Source organism: Diadema setosum, chromosome 3, assembly GCF_964275005.1.
Source record: "Diadema setosum chromosome 3, eeDiaSeto1, whole genome shotgun sequence".
In the NCBI taxonomy this organism is placed as follows: domain Eukaryota; kingdom Metazoa; phylum Echinodermata; class Echinoidea; order Diadematoida; family Diadematidae; genus Diadema; species Diadema setosum.
In genome coordinates this window covers 3,360,867-3,382,940 of record NC_092687.1, presented here as the reverse complement: position 1 = coordinate 3,382,940, position 22,074 = coordinate 3,360,867, and the positions used below count along the sequence as shown (strand labels likewise).

Here is a 22,074-nt window from a genome sequence, read left to right as displayed (position 1 = left end):
GTTAGGTCATAAACCCTCCGCTGAAAGAAATCTAATCAGTACTCTATACAGGAATCGCAATGATGGTATCTGAGTACAGCACTACCTGATGCTTGAATATCATCGTTTGTTGTTAGCGATTAGTTTGCCTAGGTCTAAGTGTTATTCAGGTTTTTTTTTTTCGTTTTTTTTTTTTGTTTTTTCACCGTTCTCCTTCCACCTCAACAGGATCTTGGTACAATGTACCAGTTTTGCTTTCTTTCTTTACTGATATCGTTGATGAGCTGATTTAAGAATCACCCCCTTTGGGCCTTAAGTGCTGGCAGAACAATGCTTAGAGTGGTGTTACTGTTCTGCTGGGTTACTCTGTAAATTTGATTTTTCCCATTTGATAAAAAAAATACATGTTCAATTTGACTGCGGAAAAATAACAGAACAAACAAATTAACGAGGCAGTAATGGAACTGAAGATATATCTAAGCAGCACATTTTTTTTTTCTTTGCGTTTCAGGACACATTGATATAGTTAACGATCAAATAACGCAGATCAATTGTGGCAATGATAACACGGCCTTGCATGGTCATTTCGTGCCATCACTGTTCTAAGATATCTAAATAATATGGACCTGACTTTCTCATTCAATTTAAATAATGTTCTGTGATGAAAAGAAGGAATTTCTCCAATCCTTTATTGGAGTCTGACCATGGCATTTTGTGTCAATTTCACCATTCTACTGTGCTTCATAGCTGCAATCAATTAGTCACACTGGGGGATCCTGCATCTCAGATTCTGCTTCACGCGCCTACGCCGAGAGCATTTGTGACATGCGCAGCCTTCAGACTCTGGATCTACAAGATGTCCGCGTGACCGACATGTTCTTTTTCGCCTTGGCCGCATCAGCATCAAAAGCAAGGGTATCTTATTTTGTCTTTGCTTAATCGCGCTTCCTTTGAACAAAATGTATGCATATAAAATTTGCCTGCAATAGACAGGCAAGGCAGTGATCCAAGAAAGGAATGAATGAAATTAAATCCAATAGGATAAAAAGGTATGTTTCAAATTATTTGTGGGGTACCATTTTTCTCTACCCACTATAGTGATAGCGAAAGGAGGGTGATGTCACGGCCTTTAAAGTTCATTTTTAGTAAAATCATTCAGACTGTCATAGTCGTATTATTCGATCTTTCATGTATTCTAGTATCATTCATCAAAACAAGCTTATTTATGCCATTACCATATTTCTTCTTCTTCAATTTAAATGAAATACACACTGAAACGTTGAGTGATGAGTTCACTTCAAACGTTCCCTTTTTAATTACTGAATCCTGTCTTTGATGTTACGGATGGTTTTAGGAAGAATAGTATCAGAGATAGCTTATAGACAGATTCCTTACTGCATGTGTATCCGTTTATTTTATTACTTTTTTGTGTGGGGGTTAAAAAGAATGAGAAGTCATTGAAACCATATTCATAGTCTGACGATAGTATTTCGGGTGTTTCCTTCACTCTCCTGCTGTGCTCCATAGCTGGAATCGCTTAGTCACACTCGAGGACCTGACATCTCATCTTCTGCATCACAGGACTACGCCAAGAGTATATGTAACATGCTACATCTGCAGACTCTGGAACTACAGAATGTCAGCATAGCAGATGATTTTTGGGTCGCCTTCGCCGATTCAACGTCAAGTTCAAGGGTGTCTTAATTTGCCTTGTTTTCTTTTAAGACGAGTACAATATTCTTCCAACTTATCTATAATATTAACAGACAAGGACGAAATTAAAGAAAGAAATAATCAAGAGTAATATAGAATAGGACAGAAAGGTGGATATGTCTGGGCAGATGGGGTCACGTTCGCACGACACTCTAATAACCGTGATGATGCGATATGCGAAAGAAATAAGGGCATGATGCATGACCATAAGTTTATAGAGAAATTATTCAGACTAGCATGACTAACGTATTCAGCTATTTTTCGTATATTTAATTTTGTCTTACTAACAAGCTTATTCATTGATTATTTGCTTCGATTTGAATGAATAAAAGTGAGAGATGTTAATTATTGACTCAGAATCAAGTTTTCCCTTGTTTTGTTTTTATTTCCCAAAATCATTCAAACCTGACCATGACGCTATACAGATGGTTCAGGAAGAAGAGTGTTGGTGAAAGCTCATGATTTGTCAACCTTTAGTTCTCATCGCATATTGTGAGACTTTGGGGGTGTTAAGAAGAATGACAAGTCATACTAACCCTGCTCATAGTCTGACAATTGCAGTTCGGAATTTTCTTTCACTCTCCTACTGTGTTTCATAGCTGACATCAATTAGTCACACTGGAGGACCTCCCATATCAGCTACAGCTTCACGGGCCTACGCCAAGAGTATCTGTTCCATGCGAAGCCTTCAGACTCTGGAGCTGAAGGACGTCGGGATGGCAGAAGATTTTTTTATCGCCCTCGCTGAATCAGCGCCAAGAGCAATGGTACCTAGTGTTGTATGTGTTTAATTTCATCTCATTTTCAACGAAGAATACTGTGCCTTTCCAGTTTGTCTGCAAGGACAAACGCAGCCAATGTAGTAGTCAGACAAAGTAGTCCTCAGACCAAGGAGTAAAGGTTGGGAGATGTTCGTTATTATGAATGTTCGTAATTCATCAAAGGGAATGCAGATAATTAATCCGAGGATAGTTAATACTGACCACATTTATTCTTCATAGCTAGAAGTCTGTGAATTCGAAAATGAAAAAAAAAAAAATTGCTTGTTAGTCTAAATATTTTTGCCATTATTCCGAAGGTTTCAGATTTCGTTATGAGATAATGTGCACAGTCTGATTTTTTTTTTTTTTGTTCATTGATTCGAAAATTAGGAAAGGTTTGTTCATCCAAAAAAATAAGTAAGTGATCATCCAGAAGAAAAAAAAAATAAGGTTCCTATACACAAATTAAATAATCTGTAGCAAAGCCATGAAGGACAAAAGGGGGAAGGGGAATCGCAATTACTTAACCTGGAACGTCCGCGTCCATCAGTCCGTTGTCCCTTGAAAGCGCTTTCGAATATGTGCAACGCAGAGTGGGCTGTCCTATGTGCAAATGAGCGTATGACGTATTTTGCCTCAGCATGATTTGGAAACGCATGGCTGCCGTCAATAGTTCATGCATGCAGTAGTCGAGATGTTCGTATAAACAGATCGAACTTTGATCGAGTTGATCGGGGACCCGTCCTGTCGCTGCGGCAGTCGAGTAAGGATAGGGATGAACGGGAACTGATAGGTTGACGAAAATCCGACCCGACCAAACTAGATCTCTGTACGATCGTTTCCCAATTATCTCGACCACGACTCAATGAATACCCAATGATAAACATGAATGAAAAAAAAAAACAAACAAACGCATAAACATGTCTGCTAAATTGACGGCAGTACCTTGTTAAATTGAATGCCCAAAATAAATGCGAGTGAACTAGCGCAGCATATACGTTATCAATGAACTATATCATTCTAAATTGAATAAACGATTTGGGAAATTGTGTTTTTCGTATGAATTTTAGTTCAAAAAGTGTCAATAAGAATGAGTTTTACGGTAATATGAATGTTCCAACATTGATTTGAATGAAATTTAATTCAATTGAAATAGCCAACATGTCATCTGGCTAGATTTTGCTAACTTGAATGCAGCAATAAGGAATTGGACTGAAAGAGGCGCGAAATTGGCCGTGAAACCGTATATTTATAATCATTATCAATATCATTACTATCATTATCATTATTAATTTTATTATCATTATTACCATCGTTGTTGCTGTATAAGCTAACCTTCAGGCATTCTACGGGCACGCAGAATTTATGTTGAATTGAATATGGTATGGACCGACGCTGTCAAAAAGCAGCACACACACACACAAAAAAAAAAAACCCCAATATTTCAAAGAATTGAAGTTTCACGAAAATTGAAGCCTGTCTGTAACTTGAACTCAGAAATGTCCGATGACTTAGTTGTACACATTGAATTGACCGCTATTTCGGAAAACTTTGGTATTATTTATATACTAAAATTTTATGCTGTTTGAACTTGAAATGTATGTATTTTTCATGTTTCATTTCGTTTTGTCATTTCAAAACTAAGAGAACATCGTCAATATATACATACTCATCAGTATTTTTTTTCTTGAAAGTTTGCATCACGCATTCTCTTTTCCCTGAATAAACTTACCTTTAGGTATGCCGCGGGGAGTTATATCTGTTGATATCATGTCTTTAAGGCATGTCTATGTTTATGAAATGTTTATTTTACGAAGGTTCCTTATTCTGAAACACAAAAATTTATATAGGCCTACCTATAGGTTCATTAATCCGTATATGAAAATGGTTTATAAATGAGAAATTTCATCAGCCCCCCCCCCCCCATGCTGAGTCTGATATATCAATACCCGCCTTCACATGTGCAAAATAGCGCGTTGTTGAACATGCTCCAATACTCGAGTTTTTTTTTTTTTTTTCCAACTTCTCAGACAAAAGAGCGTACACGCGAGGATTGTACACTTTTTGGTTCAGACGCTCCAGCCACCCTCGGAAACTTGAGTGTTTTTTTTTTTTTTTTTTTTTTTTGCAACCGTTCACACGTACAGAAAATAACCCGCTAATTGCCAATCGATGAAACTATTGTTCTTGTGCCTCACAGTGGGGTGGAGAGCACGCTGTTGTTAATGATGGGAATAAAAGAACTCAATCAAGTTTCTAAACCCGACCGTTCAAGTACTGCCGGGGCAAATACCGCGCTCATTCAGAAATATCAGCAAGATTTCTGAGGTTATGCATCGCGCTACTGGTTCGCACTAATTTTCTGTTGTGTGTGTGTGTGTGTGTGTGTGTGTGTGTCCACATGTGCAAAAGACTGGAGTTTGCTAAAGGGTAACAAAAATTGAGTTCTGTAACATGCTAATTTGTGTACGTGTGAACCCCCTATTACAGGTATGTTGTAAGACTTTTGTTGGACTTTCCTACAAAAGGAGGTTTGATTCTAGCCTGGTCGCTTGCTGTGTTCTATCATTTATTTTGCAGTAACGTGTCTGTTTGTATTGCTGGTATGCCATACGGAATATTGTACCATGAATCCACCTTCCTGGGGACCGTTTCATGAAACTTTTTGTCAGTGATTTACACTGACAACTGTTAAAAGCTACTGAAATCCTTGCGTCTGATTGGCTGATAGCAAATTTGTCGGTGAAAACCTCCGACGAACTCGTTGATGAAACGCTCCCCCCCCCCCCCCGGTTGATCTACTTTGCGATTCGTTTGCTTTGTATACGCCCTTGAACGGGTGGCGGTTTTTTTTTCCTCTCTCTCTCTCTCTCTCTCTCTCCCATGTCATGATGATGATAGTCGTGTATTGAATGTTATAGGATATGACTAAAACTGATCTGAATAGCAATGGTGATGACAATTACTACTGCTGGCATAAGTGACAGCTAAATGAACAGATGTTTCCTTGTTCTGATTTCACCTCTCCCTCATTTCTCACTCTTGTTTGCCCCCTCCCATGAATGATAGAAAACAACAACAACAACAACAACAACAGACTTAACCGCACAACAAGTCAGATAAATGCGTGCTGACAACCAATAGACCTACGTGACACGTATCTTTTAGGTTGAAACTAACTTAATGGCCACGACAAATCATATCAGAGGAAATAATGGCAGAAGAAAAAAAAAACTGACAACCTTTCTAGTGTAAATTTCTGCGAAAAAAATGCGCGCACTGCAACTATTTCAGGTTATAAGCAGTCTGTAAACCGACCGAACGGCATAATTCTATTAAAATGTCGCCTTATCTTGGCTTCTTTAACAGTAGAAAAAACCACACGTTGAACAGTATTGGTGTATTACACATTAATGTTAACACTAAAACAAAACAAAGGGGTTATTCGTCGCTTCATACTTACAATCGAATCACGTGTCAAAAAAAAATGATAATATAAAATAGGTCCCGAATGCCGAAGAAAATATCGCTTTCCTAGATGCCGCTGCAACAAGCTGAAGTTTATAGTGTAAGAGCTATACCTACCCAATTACACAACAGTAGGCCTACATAATATCATGGCAACGTATATTGAAACTTCTTTCGATCTCAAGCCCCAGTCACATAATGCTCTGCGTCCGGCGTTACGTCCAAAAAAGTCATTTTTTCCGCGGACCCCCGCGGATCCTTTGCCGTCACCAGAAATTTGTACAATTCATGCGGGCAAAAAATGCGGGCGATACGGACAGATACGACCAGATGCGAATACATGCGTCCACTTGCGGATATTCTTACGAATTGGCACATAATAGTTCTGAACACTTGCGGAGAGTTGAGGATATTCTCTGATAGTTACGGATAGTTACAGATTGTTACAGATAATAATTATGGACAATTTGGTTTTCTGTTACGATTCCTGCTATTAAGTTAGTGTATTATGACAGCAAGGTTATCACATTTTATTTTATTCATTTATTTATTTTATTCATTCATTCTCCACTCATGGGATGGATTCCCTGGTCAGCTAAAAGCTGGTTTTCACAGGGGTCCAACCAAAATACAAAACATGCCATCAGTACAAACAACAAATCAATCAATCATATACAACTAAAATTACATAACAAGCCAGAATGGCATGAGCTATACAATTTAACTAAGGGGGAAAAACCCCTACATACAAAGAAATTAGAAACAATATGATATAATCAACATCAAAAATCGGGGAATGGGGGTGGGGAATGGGTGAGAAAATCGTTCTCGTACAATCTCAAATAATCTACTAATTGCGTTGACTCATTATCCTGCAAAAATGGGTATGTCGGGGCTGTGATTTACGAAACGTTTGAATGCTTCAATTGATACAATTGTTGAAGAGGGATAATTAAGCTCATTCCAAAGTTTGGCCCCTCGATAAGATAGGGACCGTCTACTATAGTTGGTCTTCGGTTGAATGAGTTTCAATTTGGATGGGCCGGACCTTGTGCTATAAGCAGTCTGTCGAAAACAAAACATTTGATTTAAATAGGGAGGGTATAATTCATGTAATGAACGGTACATTGTTCATGCTAGTTGTTGAGCCCATCTTACATGTAGCCGATCTAATTTTAAATGTATCATACAAATTATCAGAAGGATGCATATAATCAAAATTCATAACAATACGAAGTGATCTAGTTTTGCAGTATTTGTAATTGCGAAAGGTAAGATTTGGAGGAATTTGCCCAAACCGGACTACAATAATCATTTTGGACTGTCTTAATATACACTGGGGAAAACTGAAATTTTATTACGTACAAGTTGTGAAAAAAAAAATCGTAATCCTTTAATTTGCTTTACAATATTAAAAGATTTATGAAATTTTGAACTTGAAGTTTGAATTCTTTTGTGCAACTCAAATATGAATAAACGTCATAAATGTAAAGAATATATTGTGACCGTGCATCACAAAACGAATAAAAAGTCGCACACACTGATTTTGTTTGAGGATTGAAAATAAGTGAAATGGGTCAACCGAGCCGATCTTGACCTGGCTTCCATGGGTAAATAAGGCTTTATTATTATTATTATTAATATTATCATTATTATTATTATTATCATTATCATCATTATTATTATCATTATTATCATTATTATTATTATTATTATTATTATTATTATTATTATTATTATTATTAATTTCAGTTTAATCTGATAATCCCCTCATTGTTGTTACTCCGGTGGTTTCCATCCTGTTTTTTGTCCCATTCATCGCACAACCAGCACGGCTTGATAAAGATTAAGCGCTTGAATAGACACTGTACTTCAGAGCCTCTTTTCTCAATTTACACTTTTTCTGAGTGTGTGCATTCTTTCCACATTTGATTTGAGTAATACATCATTTTAAAGCTTAAAGGACAAGTTCACCTTCATAAACACAAGGATTGAGAGAATGTAGCAATATTAGTAGAACACATCATTGAAAGTTTGAGGAAAATCGGACAATCCGTTCAAAAGTTATGAATTTTTGAAGTTTTTGTGCAGTAACCGCTGGATGAGAAGACTACTGCAGTGTGTAATGTCACATGCGTACAACAATATAAGGACAATATAAAGAGAATTTCAAAAAATATCATCTTTTGAAAAAAGTACACATTCCCTTGACTCGTTACCGACATATGTTATGGGTAGTATTATTCCCCCTGCCTTTAGAAAGCGGCAAGTCAAGTGCTCTTTTATTATGCAAAAAAAAAGTGAAAATATGTTGAATTTTCTTTACATTTTCTTTATACGGTTGTACGCATATGACATTACAAGCTGTAGTAGTCTCCTCACCCAGCGGCTGCAACACAAAAATTTTAAAAATTCATAACTTTTGCATCGATTGTCCAATTTTCCTCAAACTTTCACTGATGTGTTCTACTAATATTGCTGCATTCTCTCAATCCTTATGTTTATGAAGGTGAACTTGTCCTTTAAAGTCTGCTCTTTCAGAATATGCTCTCAACTAAAATTTCATGTGTGGCGACTTTTTGTGTGTTTTGTGGTGCAGGGTCACATAAAAACCTCACTATACCACAAATAAAATACAATATAGATCGAAAAGTTAAACATTAGAGTGAGAAAATATTACTTGCAGTCATGGAATAGACAAACTGTGGTTACGCTGTCGTTGTTCAGCGATATTCATGACTTACTGGGTTATGTTAAGGAGATATTTATGATAAAGCAATGCCTATTAAATTTACAGAAAAAAAAAGATATCAAAACTTTCAAACACCCCTCCCACACCCAAATACAATATCAAGTCATCTCTTGAAGTAATGTATTTTCTGTTTTTTTTTTATGCATGTCATTTTGTAATGCGCAGTAAAGTATATTATCATAGTAGCTGCGCAATATAAATATCCTTTATTATTATTATTATTATTATTATTATTATTATTATTATTATTATTATTATCAAAAAAAAAATGTAATACACATTCGATGGAGCGTAAAGTGCATGGGTAAGACTACAGAGAAATACTAAATTCGTTCTCATTTTATATAGTTGCCCCTGTCCCACACCTTCCCCGGCCAGAAAAGTGAATAAAATGCTATCACCCCATCCCCTACCCAAAATATTGCTTTTTTCGAAAAATATACATTCGAAGAGTACAAGAAAAAAAGTTCAGCACCAAGAGTCAACCGATGTCATGAGTATACATGGTACATGGGTGCCACTGAAATGACCAGTATGTGGGAGAAATTTCATAATTTGACCATGCAGTTCTGCCTCTCCACCGCTCCGACTGTGTTGTAGTATTCCTTCAGGTAAAGGCGCTGCAGCTTGGCAACAGGAGTAGTGTGCCTTCCCACGAGTCTCTGTGTTCCCATGCGAGTGGAAAACGGAAAACGTCGAAGGACGTAATTGTCCGCAACATCCGTAGCTGTCCGTAAATATCCGTAAGCGGAGGAAACTGTTGTGATACGTTAACTTGCGGTTAATTTCGGATACTTACGGTGGACGTAAGCGAACGCAAACGGACGGAAGGTAAATTTTTTTGCGGATGGTCTGCGTCCAAGCTACGGGTAGCTACGTTCAGTTACGGATAGTTACGATTGGTTACGGTTACTTGCGTAAGTTTGCGTCCGTGGCGTCCCTCTGCGAAATTTTGAACATTTCAAAATTTCGCAGGTTCGGCGACGTCATTTTGCGTTTCTTTACGGATGAGTTACGGACAGTTACGTCTACATACGTCCCTGCGGATGCCTGCGTCCACGCTGCGTCCCCCTGCGTCCACTCATTCGTATCTATAAGCGGCGGACGTAATCCATCGTAAAGCACTGTGTGACTGGGGCATCACACTCATAAAATCTGCGTACCACTGCGTGTGAAAATTAGAATGAACATCACGGACATATCAACTGAGAAGTTCCTCTAGATACTTCTTCCCGACTTGGCGATCATCATACAGTAAAAGACGTGACTATTAATTTATTTGTATCGAATGTAAACTGTTTACTGTAAACGAAAAACACTATACGGAGTGCCTCCTCCGTTTATTGTCTTTGCCGTAACCATGGAGCTACTACGAAACCAAACAAGAAGCACGCATCGACGGCGCGTTTCATTGAACTTGATAACCACGTGTTTCGCACTTCGGCACATATAGCACTGCGCGAAACGTAGCGATTACCGTACTTGTGGACTTACTGACTTTGGTCAAGGCATGAAAATGGATTACATTCAGAAAAATATTATGATATTGAAATACCGACATCATGAAAATGTTTGGAAACAACGAATGATTATGGAGTATAGAAATGAAAATGCCAAACAAAGATTTTCATTCGCTCATATAGGGAAGCTCTCTAGAAGAGATGAAAGCATCTCCCCTCGTATGGCAGTATAAGTTTCCCCAACAAGCTGAGGTTAGTGAGGTATACACCAGGGCTCGACACTAACGGTGGCTCGGTGGACCGGGGCCACCAAAAACGCACGTCGGGCCACCAAAAAAAGTCGGATGTTTGCCTTTACTTTTGGAAATGGACAGCGGTAACAGTCGACTCCGTATAAGATGCTAAAACAAATGTCAGATGTTGTTTTTATTTTTGGAAATGAATAACGGTTATATTCGACTCCGTACGGTACTAAAATAAATGTCGGATGTTTTCTTATACCAAGGATGCTTATACTTTTGGATTTGAATAACGGTAAGATTCAGCTCCGTACGGTGCTAAAATTAATGTCAAAAATTCGATTTTGCGTTCTGAAATGAATAACAGTAATATTTGACTCCGTACGGTGATTAAATAAATATCGCATCTTTGCTTTGACGTTCGGAAATGACTACTAATGATATACAACTCCGTACGATGATCTAAATGCCGGATATTTGCTTATGCGTTCGAAAGTAAATAGCAATAACATTCAGCTCTGAAAGATGTTAATATAAGTGTCGGAAATTTGCTTTGACGTTCGGAAATAAATAACAATGATATTCAACTCCGTACGATGATAAAATAAATGCCGGATGTTTTCTTTCAAGCTCTGGACTTGTGGAAAGATAATAATGTACGTTCATCACTTTTTTTTTCATGATTCATTCAAGAATTTCGGGAGTCTGACAGCCATCGGATCTCGTTACGATGTTTTTGTATTGTTTACAGACAGGTATGGCAAACATAAGAACAAGGCTTCATAGAAGATGAATTACCCTGGTGGCAATCATTGAACGACAATTTCAATTCAATGGGCAATCGTCGGGACCACTCGCGATGTTAGAAAAAAAAATTAAACACCTCAGCATCGAGCAGTTTCTATTATTGAATGAGCAATCGTCGGGACGATGTGCGACGTTTCAAACTCATACCAAACGGTGATTTAAGTTCAATGGGCAAGAATAGGGACGATGCGCGACGCTTTAACAATTACTAAACGCGTCTCTGACCAGTGATTCAAGTTGAATGGACAATCGTCGGGACGATAAGTGCGACGTTTGAACAATTATGGATTAACAAACTCGCCACGGAACGGTGATTTAAATTCAATGGTCAATCGTCGGGACGATGAGCGACGCGAAACCATCACCAAAACCTTTACAAAACGGTTAGTCAAGTTGAATACGCAGTCGTCAGGGACGATGTGCGACGTTTGAACAATCACTGAAACGCTTCGCCGATCGACAAAAGACCTCCTTAATTGATTAGTCGCGATGAAAAGAGACGACTTCGTTCCGACTCGTCGGAACCATCTTTTGTTGATATTTATAATGAGCCAAAAAGAGCGCAGTAATGAGCACATGAGGCCCAAAATTTGGATCGTCGGGGACGATTGGCGACGATCTTTTGTCTCATATCGTCGCGACGAAGATATCTCCCTAACACAGTTTTTCTGTTGTGCCTAAGTTTATTCATTGCAGTGCCCCCCCCCCAAAAAAAAAAAAAAAAAAAAAAAAAAAACGCGTCTCAAAAATTAAGGAATATTTAATAATATTGTTCTCTATAAAAGGAAGTGATAGGTCATTTAAGTCTTTTTCTTCAAAACTGCATGGGCCAACATTCTATTAAGTACAGTGTACCTTTCAGGTATTTTTATCAGTGTTATGGAAAAGGCAAATTGACACCATACCACCAGCTCTCAAAGCTACCCCACCACAAGCTTTCAATGTTCTCGGGTAAAAGTCTGCCAGAATGCATGGAATTAAGGTGAACTTGCGATACTCAGGTGAGCGCGAGACCCCCGGGTCTCTTGTTCTACTTACACTTTGAAAAAGAAAATTTAATATTTCATCAACAGTGTGATCCATACCATAGATTTTCAGGCCTGAAAATACAAAATCTCTTTTGTGTGGGAGGGTGTTTCACCTCCCACTCCTCCCCCGCATATTTCCATAAATATTTTTTCTTCTTTTTTTTTACAGTCCATGATAGAAACAAATATCAAATATCTCATCAAAGAGTACACTATAGATCTCTGAATTTCAAGTTTGAAATTGACAAAATCTCCATCGTATGGGAGTATTCCCCTCCCACATCCCCACCAACACTATCCTGAATATATATTTCTCCTAGCTTTTTGTTTTAACAGAAAACACAATGTGTAACCACAAAAGGGTGCACCAGCGGGGCGTTTCATCAACGAGTTCGTCGGAGGTTTTCACCGACAAATTTGCTATCAGCCAATCAAACGCAAGAATTTCAGTAGCTTTTAACAGTTGTCAGCGTAAATCACTGACAAAAAGTTTAATGAATCGGTCCTCAGGGGGGTGTTTCATCAACGCTTTTCACCGCTTTTCGGCGCTGACAAATTTCAGCAAAATCCTTGGTTTTGATTGGCTGAGATGCTCTGGTCGCTGACTGTTACTAGGTGATTCAAGTTGTCAGCGCCGAGAAACATTGATGAAACACCCCCCTGATCTCAAGTCCGAAAATGCAAAAATCACCCTCGTATTGGAGACGGTATCTCAATCCCACACCATCCCCCTTACAGTCAGAAATTGTGTCCATACATTGGTCTCGCATGTAGAAGGCAGCGATACTCCAAGATAGCACAGTACACGATGGTGTTGGCGTTTCCGTTCAAAGCCACTATTGACGATTTTCCACCGTAATGGATGCCGGTCTATATCATCGGTGAACCGCCATCTCGTTTACGCCGTCACCACGAAGTTTCTCCCCTAAGGTTCTATCACGCCTTGTTTGGTCAAGGGTGTACAGTGGCTTTCGTCCTTGAAGATAGCATGTCGCCAGTGTCCAGGATGAAGCAATCTGTGCTCCCTCTTTCAGCAAAAGCGAGCAAATCTGTTGCGAACAGCCAGGCACCTTCTTTTAGTCAACCGTCGTGCTTGGTAACCATGTTGGATCAATCTCCGATTGACTGTTGACCATGATGTCAACGGCATTTTCCAATTTCTTCTGCAGAGATTCAACTGTTGACAACCATCTAGTCACGTGATTAAGATTATATGCTCGCAGGGCTTCCATGGCCACACATTCCATGCCTGACCTTGGCGTTTCAGCACCTTACAAACTGTAGTCTGTGATGTCGATCTCGAGGACATCGTCGACATCACTCTGGATGTAGCCACCATTTTGTTCCACCACTCTCTAGTGCAGTACAGGATCCGATGAAGCACTGAACTACTGAACTCAGCACAATTTTTATTGCAAATATTAAGTGAAAGATTTAAGAAAAAACAGCCTCTTTAAAAACAGCGTTACATCTGGAAAGGGAAAGAATCTCACCTGCTTTGACCCTTATAGTCAGCAACAAAATAAATCATTACGTAATACACATGTTTTTTAAGTTGTGGCATCACCTCTGTACAGGGGAAACGTTATGTAGTCGTTCAAGCACTCTATTGCTTACCTTTAAACTGTCAAAATATTTATTCCATCTCTCTGACCAACAGTGTTTATTGTTTTCGTGGAAGAGATGCCTTTTCATTGTTCATTTTATAGTAAGATGCAACAGTCACTTACAGTGTATGCATTGTACAACTATTTATCAACAACAAATAAATTGAACTTCTCGTAACTATCTCGCGTTTCTGCTATTACAGCTGGAATATATTAATCACACTAGGAAACCTGACATCTCGGCTGCTTTATCACGGGACTATGTCAAGAGTATCTGCACCATGCCCAACCTTCAGAGTCTAGAGCTAGAGGATGTCAGCATGGCAGACGAGTTCCTTTCCGCCCTCTCTGCGGCAGCACAAGGGGTTATGGTATATCGTTTTTGTGTGTGTTCTGCGTGTGTGTGTGTTTTTTGTTTTCGTTTTGGCTGTTTGTTAGTTTGTTTGTTTGTTTGTTTTATTGCTTTTGCTAATGTCCTTTGCAATGAAGGGAATATCCTCTTCATTTTCAATTTGACTGGTATGATAATCACATAATTTGATTATTACGAAGTGATAACTTTTTTTAACCTGGTTTTTCCCTTATGTTTCGTTTCGTTTTGTTTTGTTTTGTTTTGTTGGCATGAAAGCTCATGCCTCTCAACGGTATCAAAGCTTTATGGTACAAAAAAGTTATATTTCGATAGAAGTGCATTAAAAGTTAAAACTTACATTTACGTATTTCTTATGCCACCCCTTTAGATTTCTAATATCATGCAAATATTATTCTTTAATCAAAATATATTATTCTTTCCATACTCTATAGAATAATCTCACCAAAGTATTTCACATTTTTCACCCGTCTGTTTTTCTCCCAAGCTCCCATCACTGAGACAGGTTCAAGGACCCGGCATTCCGGATGCTGCCGTACAGACCTACGCCGAGAGTTTCTGTACTCCAAACCGTCAAACTTGGACATTGACGGATGGCAGCTTAACAGGCAAATTTGTTATCACCTTTACCCCATCAGCATCAGGAGCAAGGGTGGGTTATTATATGTGCGTCGTTGTTGAATATTCTACTCTGGTTTGTGTGTGCGTTTTTTGTTTGTTTGTTTGTTTGTTGCTTTATATCATTACCACGAAAAGAAAAATCCACTGGATGCCATATACGACTGCAAAATAAAGCAAACGCACAAACGGTGTAGTGATCAAGCAAACGATCCTTTCAAAGTTGGACACTGAAAAGGTAGAATGTGAGTTTGTAATGTTTTCATATATAATATTTAATGATATGTAGTATGGATGTCGATCATATAATGCGAATGAGATGAATGTGAGGACTTTTCGTTGCCATTGAAATCTCATCTTTTCAAAAGTATCAAAACTCAAATAAATCATATCAATCAAAACAAAAGTATGTTCACTAGACCTTGTATGGCTTCAAAATACAATTCTTACACAATGATCAGCGAATTTTCTTTGGAATAAAAATGATGAATTATTCTTCTCAATTCTCGGTTATTCTTGTCAAAATATCTAGAAAAATTCTTTATCCTCCTATGTTTCTGCCACGTATGAATCAATACAACACCCAGTTAGATCCGGCATTTCTGCTGCTGCGTCATTGGCCTATTCCGAGAATAATTCTCTACCTATGCCACACCTTTGGAATCTTAACCTACACTTTGGTATTATGGCAGAGGATATTATTTTGTAACCCTCAGCATTATTATAAACAGCAGTTTTTCCTTTCTTCTTTTCCTTTTTTGGCAGTTTCTAATTGTGATTAAAATGAAAACTTCAATGCCCTTCCAACCCCGAAAAAAAAAAATCATAACATAGTGATCTAACCAAGGAGTGAAAGTGCATGGAAATAGTGCAAAAAGGTCGTGGTGTAAGTTTTTCCACAAATTGATGAGATTAGACAACATCATGGTTTCAATAGTATATTCTAAATGTAGCTAAAAGAACATTTTCTAATTATTATGTATATAGAGTGCGAGTTCCCTTCCCAAACGTGCGCGGTGCCTTATTGTGAGTACCATACTGAAAGAAATTAGACTGAGGCGGACGTTGCTCTCGATCTTGAGTGTCCCTTTTCAATCAATCTTTCGGCCAGTCATCAGGCCTTCCTCAGAATATACCAACAGAATAGTTATTATATGAATAACCTGATGTGTCATGATATGAATGCAATTTCATGTAATACCAATCTTCTGAATTATGACCTTTATAATACAATACACAAGTCAGTCATTCAATTCATTCAAATCTAACCTCATCTCATCATCAATATTATATATATATATATATATATATATATATATATATATATAAGACATCCCTCAAACACAACACCACACACAGCAAGCATATCCCAACGCCTTAAAAGCCGTTGAAAAAGGCTGGTTACACAGTCGAAAGCTTGGAGAATAAAAAGGCCATAGTCAGCATTAGTGCAACGTCTGCGAGTCATCCCTCCGTCATTATATACATATATATATATATGTGACCCTGCACCTCAAAACAAACAAAAAGTCGACAGACATGAATTTTTAGTTAAGACCATATTCTGAAAGAGCAGACTTTAAGCTTTAAAATGATGTATAACTCAAATCAAATGGACTCTGCTAACCTATCTAAATATTGGAAAGAAAGCACAAACTCAGGAAAAGTGTGAACTGAGAAAAGAGGCTCTGAAATACAGTGTCTATTCAAGCGCTTAATCTTTACCAAACCGTGCTGGCTGTGCGATGAATGGGACAAAAAAAAACAGGAAGTAAACCACCAGAGTAACAACAATGAAGAGATTATCAGATTAAACTGAAATTAAGCATGCCTCATCAACACATTCTGTCCATAATTAATGCTAGTTGGGGGCCTAAGGGCTCAAAATGGGCTGTTTGGTTCAAATTCTTCCAAAAGCACCAAATTTGGCTCATAGGTCCCTTGTACCATACTCTTTCGATATTTGATGGGCGCCAAGACTAAAAACCCTTGGGGCCGCCATATTGTTGAAATCCAATGTGGCCGTCATCCGGGTTAAAGGTCAACTGCAGTTACAAATTGAAAAAGTTGATTAATGTTATGAATCCCATGTGAAAGATTTTACGGGGTAAGAGAATGTGATTCTAAATATCATTTCAGCAATTCAAGGTCACTCTCACCTCTCAAGGTCACTGTCAAGGTCAAATAAGGGTCAAATCAGGCATTTTGTACATTTTTCCAAATGGTGTCTGTGAGCATTAAACTGCAATTCACTGGTACCCATATTTTGTCCCATTTGTCACCTCTTCCATACTCCTTTAATGGCCAGTTAGGGCCAAGAGTGATTCCATTCCCATACATATCAATTATGATTGTGACAAATAAATGAAATATATATATATATATATATATATATATATATATATATATAATGTGAGAAATAGTTCCCTGGGTCCCGAACGTAAGCGGTGCCGCATTGTTGGATGCATATAGTTGAAAGAAATTGGACTGAGGCGGGACGTTGCTCTCGATCTTAGTCTCCCTTTTATTTGTCAAGCTTTCGGCCCGTCATTGGGCCTTCGTCAGGACCTACCAACAGAACGATTATTATATGAATAACCTGATGTGTCATATAATATATAATGCAAATATTTATATATTTTTTGGACATATGATGTTATTCTGATGATGACTGGAGGTTAGAGTGGATATTTGTATTGAATTGAATGATTGATTTGTGTATATAAAGGAAAGGATTGAGAAGATTGGTAATATGTGAAATTGCATTATATATTATATGACACATCAGGTTATTCATATAATAATCGTTCTGTTGGTAGGTCCTGACGAAGGCCCAATGACGGACCGAAAGCTTGACAAATAAAAGGGAGACTAAGATCGAGAGCAACGTCCCGCCTCAGTCCAATTTCTTTCAACTATATATATATATATATATATATTGAGATCTTTGAGCACAGAAAACGGGCTTCCATTGGTTTCGTTTTCTTTTCTCATTTTCTTTGGTCAAAGTTTTTACTATTCATCAATTGTTTCTGGTCAGTTTTTCCTTTCGTTGTTTATATATATATATATATATATATATATATATATATATATATATATACATGCTTAAATACGGCCGCCACCCTATTCCAAGGTGCCGAATCAGGGTGCAATGGTAACCGGGGTAATAACACGCCTAATCTTATTTTGTCTTCGTTTTTCCTTCTGACGAGATAGCTGGATAGCCCGTATACAACTAGCTGGTCAGTTGTATGTACTTGGGGTGGACCACTTTACCGATTTATGCACCTTGAGTTTTCCGATAACGAAATGCCGATTCGGGATCTATTCATGTGTCTGGGTTTGTGATTCTTTCACACAAGGGACTTCCACTTTATATATCCAAGTGATGAGGTGCAAAGTGTTGTTCCTCTACTACACACACCATTGCTCAGCTAGACTTGAGATAAGTGGGATTCAAACCCGCGCCGGAACACAGGTCTTATTTGGACCGCAAGCCATACGCTACCGACTGACCCACCTCGTCACCTTTCATGGTCAATTACATAACTTTCCAGCTGGCAAGCGATATGATTTTCCTCCTGCTGAAATTGGTTTACGCCTGCTCTCCCTTGACAAGACAGCGTCTGCTTCTTCAGTGAAGGAAGCAATGGCCGAAGCTTCCAAGGAATCGAGCTCCTCAATCCAGGTCAGACCAGCATTCTAGTGGCAGTTAACTAAATTCGATCATTAAAGTCCTTTAATGGCAGTATCTCATCAGAGTAGGTGATGACAATTCAGCTGAAGGTTATTCTCTTTTTATCAAACGGAACCGTTTCTTTACTGAAAGCGCAAAAGACTAGGGAAACTGAACATCTATTAATGTTGTATGGGATACTGATCCTGAAGAAAATAATCTTTACATTTTTGCCCAGCAACACTGTGCAGTCCTCTGACAAGAGATGGTGATGGCACCACTCAAATCTCAAGTTATGATTGGAAGAGCGTAGTGTCTTCCTGAAAATTAAGATCGAAAAATAAAGAACTGCCCTCATTTATCAGCGCACAGATATCCAAGAATAAATGGGACGGACAACTCGTCCTGAGCACCTGATTCGAGACGGAAATATCCAACAGGAATTGTGATCTCACAATCTTTCAGCTTTCCAACAACTTAGATGCGATCTACGCAAAGATATCCTCACAAAGGATGACATAATGTGTTCTGAAAGCATTTTCTGAAAACAGTATACAATCGCACGGATGAGCATACCATCACATTTTCGGTAGAGTGCTTTTTTTTTTTTTTTAATCCCTTTGATCTGAGTTACCGGTGGGTCGTCATGGTCGTGGTATTGAAAAGATAAAGACCTTTTCAGCTCTTTCCTGTACAGCATACCTCTCTTCCAGAGCACAACATCAGGCACTGACAGGGTGCGACATTACTTCAGACTTGCTTTGATGTGGCATGCAAAATGCCTAAGTAGTATGGGTCAGCAAACCAATGCTCACTGACACATGAACTACTGATTCGTGCTCATGTCCAGCAAGGACTGATGAGCAACAAGGTTTATGGGGCAGCCAGCGTCAACGAGGGTAGGCATCATCTCGTCATAACGTGGGAGCAGATCATCAGAAACCACCCTATCTGCTCAAGCGGCGCTGTATCACCATTTTGAAGATGAGTGCTGCTGCAAGTGAGTTTCTACTGGAATCATGACAGCATGGGTCATGATGTGATCCCTGACTTCAGGGAGTGGAGCTGGACGAAAGATGGCACAGGTACTTGGCAATTACTAGTACTATCAGCCACTCTCCGCAATGCTTCAGTACCAAATTTCATTCTTCTGCACCACAGCTGTTTCAAGGCATGCATTTGGAGGTGGAAAACATGAAAATGGAAAAAAAAATGAAATGAATGAATGAATGAATGAAGGTGAAAATGCACAATGTAGAGCAGTTGTCAGACGAGCCATGGTCAGCAGTTTGATATTGCTGCAAACTGAAAGTGGGGGGAGGGAGGGGATTGAGGGCCTATCTGACGGGAGGAGACATTGTCGCAATGCCAGCGTCTCGAAGAAATTATTTTCGCTGTCACAATTAACGCGATTTCCAGGGCGACGTCCAAGACGTCTTCAAACAAAGGGACAACTTATTTGCTTGGAAGTCACGGGGATGTTGGCACGGCTTTTGCAGTCGCAGGGACTATCAGAGACGTCTTTTCTCAGCGACTTCCCCCTTTCGTCGCCATGATGTTATTACGGTCTCCACAAGATGCGGGACATCTCGAAGATGTTGCAGATAAATTTAGTCCCCACGACACAGCCACAGTGATGGAGACTTCACATAGACGTCTCGGAGACAAGCTGGAAGACGGAAATAGTTTCTGCAAAAATCGAAAATTTTCGATTCTCCTGCGAATCCCGGAGATTGGGCTCGTCTCTATAGATGCGTCGTAGAGATGTTGAGGAGAGTAGAGTTGCAACCTATAGTCTTCAGACCAACGAGATACCAACTTATAAAGTCTTGTGATATCATACTAATTTGCGTCCAAGCACTTTGGATAGAATCTTAATAGGATCTAGAAGGTGTCATGAAAGTTGAACTATAGCATATCTAATGGGTACCCTGTTAATGGTGTCACTGTAGCACCTGTGAAGTATGCTTGTTCCCTAAATGGCGTTACCAGGACCGTCATGTTCTCTGAACGGCATATTTAGCTGTGGAGGCACATAAAATTTCCTATAAGGACGTTAGAGTCGAACTTTCTTACACAAGATCGAAAATAGCAAATTGATGCCAACCTGATGTACTAAAATCTCTCTTAAACACGACAGATTTTTTTTTCTTTTTTCATCCAGATTAGGAGTGATCTTCATAATTATTACTCCATTGAATTTAAATCTGAATTATAAATATCCATTGTGATTGAGGATCCCTGAACTGCAAGAGAGAAATAAAAACACTTTTATTTTTAGTGGCAACGTCAAGGACGCTGGTAATAGAGAGTAGGCCCCGCCCCCCTTATTGCTAAACTATTAATATATTAGGTAGCAATAGGATCCTATTTCTTATATATGTATGTTTTTATTGCATTCCTTGCAGATGAAGATGAAAATAATAACCCACTTATCAAATCTTGAAAACTCTTTGAAAGGGCATTACCCATAATTCAAACTAGCTCTTTTGGCTGTCATTAAAGCAAATGCAAATGTATTGAATTCCCCAAATATGACCAGTCGGTGAGGACATTTCTTCTTAGCGCCTGTAATGTAAAAAGGATTAATGGAATGATTGTGACATGAACTATGATATTTCATAGCTTTGGACAGAACCTTACTATAAAGCTTGTGTAGCCATATTATAACAGGCCACAATTGAAATGATACAGAAAAAACAAATACCGTAAGTAATCATTAAAAATGAAATTGAAGGGTTACTAAGTCTTCAAATTTAATTGTGAAATAAGAATCTGAGTCACATCCCTTAAACCTAATTACTCTCAGACAGGGGTTCTTATTATAATTCATGTGTGCATACCTCGTGATTGAAATCTTAACACGAAAGCAGATATGATGTTACTCGTGAGAAAGCCCACCTCTCCCTTTCTCACAGCCCTCAACAACTGCAATTCTATTAGCAGGGCTGGCATTCATCCTATATTAACTACAGGCAAGCCATGGTTTGACCCCAAATGACCTTTAGGGAGACCTTGTAAGGAAAAGTTGACATTAGACCATAAAAATAACTTCAGAATCGAATTCCTTCACCTATAAAATCTCTAGAGCTGACTTTTTCAAATTATTGTTACACTTTAAAGGTTTTTAATTGTTATACTAGCCTTTAAACGTAGGTGGCAGCCATATTGGATTTTGCAAATATGCCGCCCTGGAGGGCGCCCTTCACAAGAAATATGCCTTTTTTCAGCCGTCGACAACTGCAATTCTATTACTAAGGCTGGCATTCCTGGAATATTGACCACGGGCAAGCCATTTTTTTTTTTTATAAACTTATGAATACAATGGCTTGACCCCTATATGACCTTAAGGTGACCTTATAAGGAAATATTCACTTCAGACCATGAAAACAACTTCAGATTCGAATTCCTTGACCCAGAAAACCTCTTAACCTAACTTTTCAAATGATTGTAACCCTTCTATGTTTTCAAATGCAAGTGACCTTTAAACCGATATGGCGGCCATATTGGATTTTGCCAATATGGCCGCTCCAGAGGGCACCCTTCTTGGCGCCCATCAAAAATCGAAATAGTATGGTTTGGGCTACATGTGT

General features: G+C 38.6%; 1 protein-coding gene across 1 annotated transcript in view; it reads left to right on the top strand.

Moving 5' to 3' along the window:
• The window catches only part of LOC140226671 (uncharacterized), a 101,648-nt gene extending 83,137 nt beyond the window's left edge, over window positions 1–18,511 (top strand). The window contains exons 12-17 of the mRNA XM_072307110.1: window positions 727–894; window positions 1,507–1,617; window positions 2,292–2,459; window positions 14,018–14,185; window positions 14,672–14,836; window positions 18,425–18,511. Of these exons, the coding sequence (XP_072163211.1) occupies window positions 727–894; window positions 1,507–1,617; window positions 2,292–2,459; window positions 14,018–14,185; window positions 14,672–14,836; window positions 18,425–18,511 (867 nt within the window). The remainder of the gene's footprint in view (window positions 1–726; window positions 895–1,506; window positions 1,618–2,291; window positions 2,460–14,017; window positions 14,186–14,671; window positions 14,837–18,424) is intronic.
• The last annotated feature ends 3,563 nt before the right edge of the window (window positions 18,512–22,074 follow it).